Source organism: Larimichthys crocea, unplaced genomic scaffold (genome assembly GCF_000972845.2).
Source record: "Larimichthys crocea isolate SSNF unplaced genomic scaffold, L_crocea_2.0 scaffold26618, whole genome shotgun sequence".
NCBI classification, from domain to species: domain Eukaryota; kingdom Metazoa; phylum Chordata; class Actinopteri; family Sciaenidae; genus Larimichthys; species Larimichthys crocea.
This window is the reverse complement of record NW_020853514.1, coordinates 1-3,787: the sequence shown is the minus strand read 5'-3', so window position 1 is coordinate 3,787 and position 3,787 is coordinate 1. Positions and strand designations below refer to the sequence as shown.

Below are 3,787 nucleotides of genomic sequence, written 5' to 3'. Positions count from 1 at the left end.
GAGGGAAAGGAAAAAGAGAAAAGGGGGGGAAAAAGGGGAAGGAAAGGGAAGGAAAAAAAAGAGAAGGGAAGGGAAGAGGGGGGGGGGGAAAGGAAAAAAGAGAAAGAGAGGAAGAGGAAGGGGAGGGAAGAGGAAAGGGAGAAAAAGGGAAAGGGGAAGGGGGGAAGGAAAGGAAGGGGGGGGGGGAAAAAGAAAGGGGGGAGGCTATAAGACGTTCAGAAAGCCCATACAGGTCGGTCGGTTTAGAGGTTTTAAGGTGGGCCTAAAGGTTCGGCAGAGATGAGAAGAGAAATAAGAGGACATCAAAAACGACCAAAAGTCACTGTAAAGATGCTGTGAAACAAAAGACTGACTGGGTTATAGTGGAGGACAACGGGCAGCCCTCTCGTTCAGTCCTACAATGTGCGGATTGTGGTAACGGGTGGGCTGTTGGCTGAGAGCTTACCGCGTAAAGGTTGCTGTCGGGAGGTTCGCGTGGACTTTACGACACGGGAAACAAGGAGTGAGAAACATGACAACCGTGACATGGATTTTACTGGGTTCGTTGCTTGTGGCTGGGGGATTTTGGTCGCTTCGTTCTGTGCATCAGGCGTTTTGTAGTGGTGTATTAGTAGTGCAAAATGAAAATCTACAGATTTGAGACATTCTCGCATCCGTGTGTCACGCCAACCTCCCTGTTAGAAGAATCAGATTATCCACCACGTTACGTGGCAGACAGCTTTGGGGACAGAATACCTCTGATCCAGACAACGTGTACACTAACGAGGTGTCAAGAAAGAACTGTACGGTCAGAAAGGGCAGTGGAGACATGTAAGTTCAGTCCAATAGCATGGTAGAAATCAGCACTAAATTGCTGAGGTGAAATTGTGGACCCTTCATAAACGGGGGAGGCATGCGGGCGGATACAGAGATGAGAAACGCAATCCTGTGAGTGACCAGACTCTCCTTTAGAGGTTAGAATGATTTAAAAAGCTTATTTTAAATGATCACCATCTGTTTGTTTTATAATGTATCACAGATGACGAAAAAGCGCATTATACATTTAGTAGCAGAAGATTGGAGGCTACCATAAAAGGGGGGGGAAAAAAAAATTAATAGGCATAAGTGTTGTTTGGTGACAGTTTTCATGGCAACAGGGTTACTTCTTCATACAGCTTTTTTTGTTCTCTCCTCTTGTCATAGTCTCAAGGAATACACAAAGTGTTGTATTATACTTTGTGTGAAGTGTAATCTAAAAAGTGTAGGTTAAGTTGCATGCACTAAGACTTTTGGGCTGTAAAAGTAAGCGTGAATAATGGAATCAAGTTATGTATGGGGCACATTACACGATGAAATGGTTTCCGGGTTCAGCCAAATTCCCCTTCTCACTCCTACCACCCGAAGACATATCTTTAATACAGCCACCTTTACTATAAACGCTAGATTTACAGTTTGAACGTTGATTGGTAAACGCAAAATGATTGGACAAAAATAATTTAAAGGAGCGGGGTGTTTTAATTCGGAGAGCACTTTTTTTCTGAAGAGGGTTTGCACAATAAAATTTGAAGAACATTTATTTATAGCGTAATATGTGAAATCTCAAAGGGGATCCTCGTTCCTACTGAAGTGTGTATAAAATGCAATTGTGAATTATTTGCAGACATGGCGGGAATACGTGGCAGTACATTCATCAATACCGTTAAACAACGTGTACCTGCCTATCAGAAAGGGCATTACAAAATACACAGCATTGTTTTGTTATTACTCTTTGTATAATATCGGATATGATGAATTAGACAATATCGATAATGATAATTAATAATGGCACTCCCTCATCAGAGCAGAGCAATGTGATATTATATTCAGAAGCTCTCTCTCTATCCAAATCACTGTCTGTCACTAAACTATAGAAATCATTTGATGATGTTGTGATAGTAAATGGTATGTTGCCATTTATCCTGCAGTTCACTTGACCATTGTTACTTGAATCTGGGTCAAGGACACTGAACATAACAATAACTGTATTTTGGGGAGAGTTTTCTGGGATTGAATCAGATTTGGAAAGTACACTGATTGCAGGCTTGTTATCATTGATATCAATAACATCAACTATAATCTTACTAGAATCAGAAAGACCACCACTGTCTTTAGCCTCAATATCAATTTGATAATACTTGGCTTTTTCAAAGTCAACTTCCCCAACCAATATAACTTCACCGTTTTCATTGATTGTAAATATGTCAGATACACTGTCCATAGTGGAGGACACTGAGTAAGAAACGTCCCCGTTTGATCCTTTATCTGCATCAGTAGCACTCACTGTTGTCAGTGTGGTCCCTTTTTGAGAATTTTCCGCAATGGCTGCCTTGTAAACCGACTGTATAAAAACAGGAGCATTGTCGTTTACATCAAGCACGGTCACGTAAATCTTTACTGTACCAGACATCTGAGGTTCACCTCCATCTACAGCTGTTAACAACAATGATATTTGCTCCTCTTTCTCTCGATCTAACGGTTTGTTCAGGACCATTTCGACCTTTTTATTTCCATCTGCATGACTTTGTATTTTCAATCCAAAATTATCTGTAGGTTTCAAGCTGTAGTTTTTCAGGCCATTTACACTGATGTCTGCATCAACCGCTCTTTCTAACACAAATTTAGATCCTATGATCGCAGACTCGCTAATTTCAAAACGTTTCTCGTCATTTTTAAAACTGGGACTGTTGTCGTTGATGTCGGTAATCTCAACCGTGATTCGAAAAAGCTCCATTGGGTTTTCAAGAATAATCTGCAAATGCAAAGCACAAGGCGTCGTTTGTCTGCAGAGCGACTCTCTGTCGATTCTCTCTTTCACGAGGAGGACCCCTCTGTCTCTACTCAGCTCAATGTATTCTGCACTGTCGCCCGTAAATATACGGGCTTTACCCGACTTTAGCCTTTTCACATCTAAACCTAAATCCCGTGCTATGTTACCTACAACAGAGCCTTTTGCCATTTCCTCCGGAATAGAGTAACTGACTTGACCGAGAACGGAACCGAGAGACAAAAGCGAGATGAGGACCAGTACTTGCCGTCTCATTGTTCTATTCACAGTTTACTTTGCGCCACAAAATATGTTGAAATCGACTTCAGAATAAAAATAACATCCCAAAAAAATAGATGAAGGAATATACAATCCACGAAGTCTGAAGATAGTCCGTCAACTCAATATGTCCATCTAAGAGGTAATCTGTCCGTGAACACTGCTTTCTCCCCTTTTCTTTCTCTGAAATAACGACGTGACGTGGGTGGATCTGCGTTAAATCCTGTCTACATCTGCAACACGTTGACCAACAGCGGCCCATTGAGTTCACAGAGGGATATTGCAAGAAAAGTAAACCTAATGTCAGTTGAAATTGTTCAGCGATATCTATTATATGCATTACTGAAAATCTATATAATAAAAAAAACAGGGCGCAGTTTATTCAAATATCACATAATTAGTATGCATAATCAAATGGGAAAAAATGAGGATGAGGATGAAAAGGAGGAGTAGAAGAAATGAACTTAATCAGAACACCCACAAAACTGAAACCAGATTATTACAAATGTATGACAAGAAACGAGAGAAAATGGAGGCAAGTCACTGCCTCTGTCCGAGGTGCTGAAATTATGTTGCAAACAGACGAATACTTAATAAGACAGGTTTGACATGACTAAAATTAAATATTTCTGACCTCTAGAGGAGAGTCTGGTTCATCCAGGATGCTCTTCTCACTCTGTATCCGCTGCATCGTTCCTGTGGAACTGGGGTCCATTATCAGCACGT

The 3,787-nt window shown here is 41.0% G+C and overlaps 1 protein-coding gene across 1 annotated transcript; it reads right to left on the bottom strand.

The window, feature by feature from the left end:
- Positions 1–1,771: 1,771 nt before the first annotated feature.
- Positions 1,772–3,387, bottom strand: LOC104938853 (protocadherin beta-1-like). The gene has a single exon (XM_019263891.2). It carries the CDS (start codon positions 3,056–3,058, stop codon positions 1,772–1,774), a length of 1,287 nt encoding a protein of 428 aa, XP_019119436.2. The 5' UTR covers positions 3,059–3,387.
- Positions 3,388–3,787: the final 400 nt, after the last annotated feature.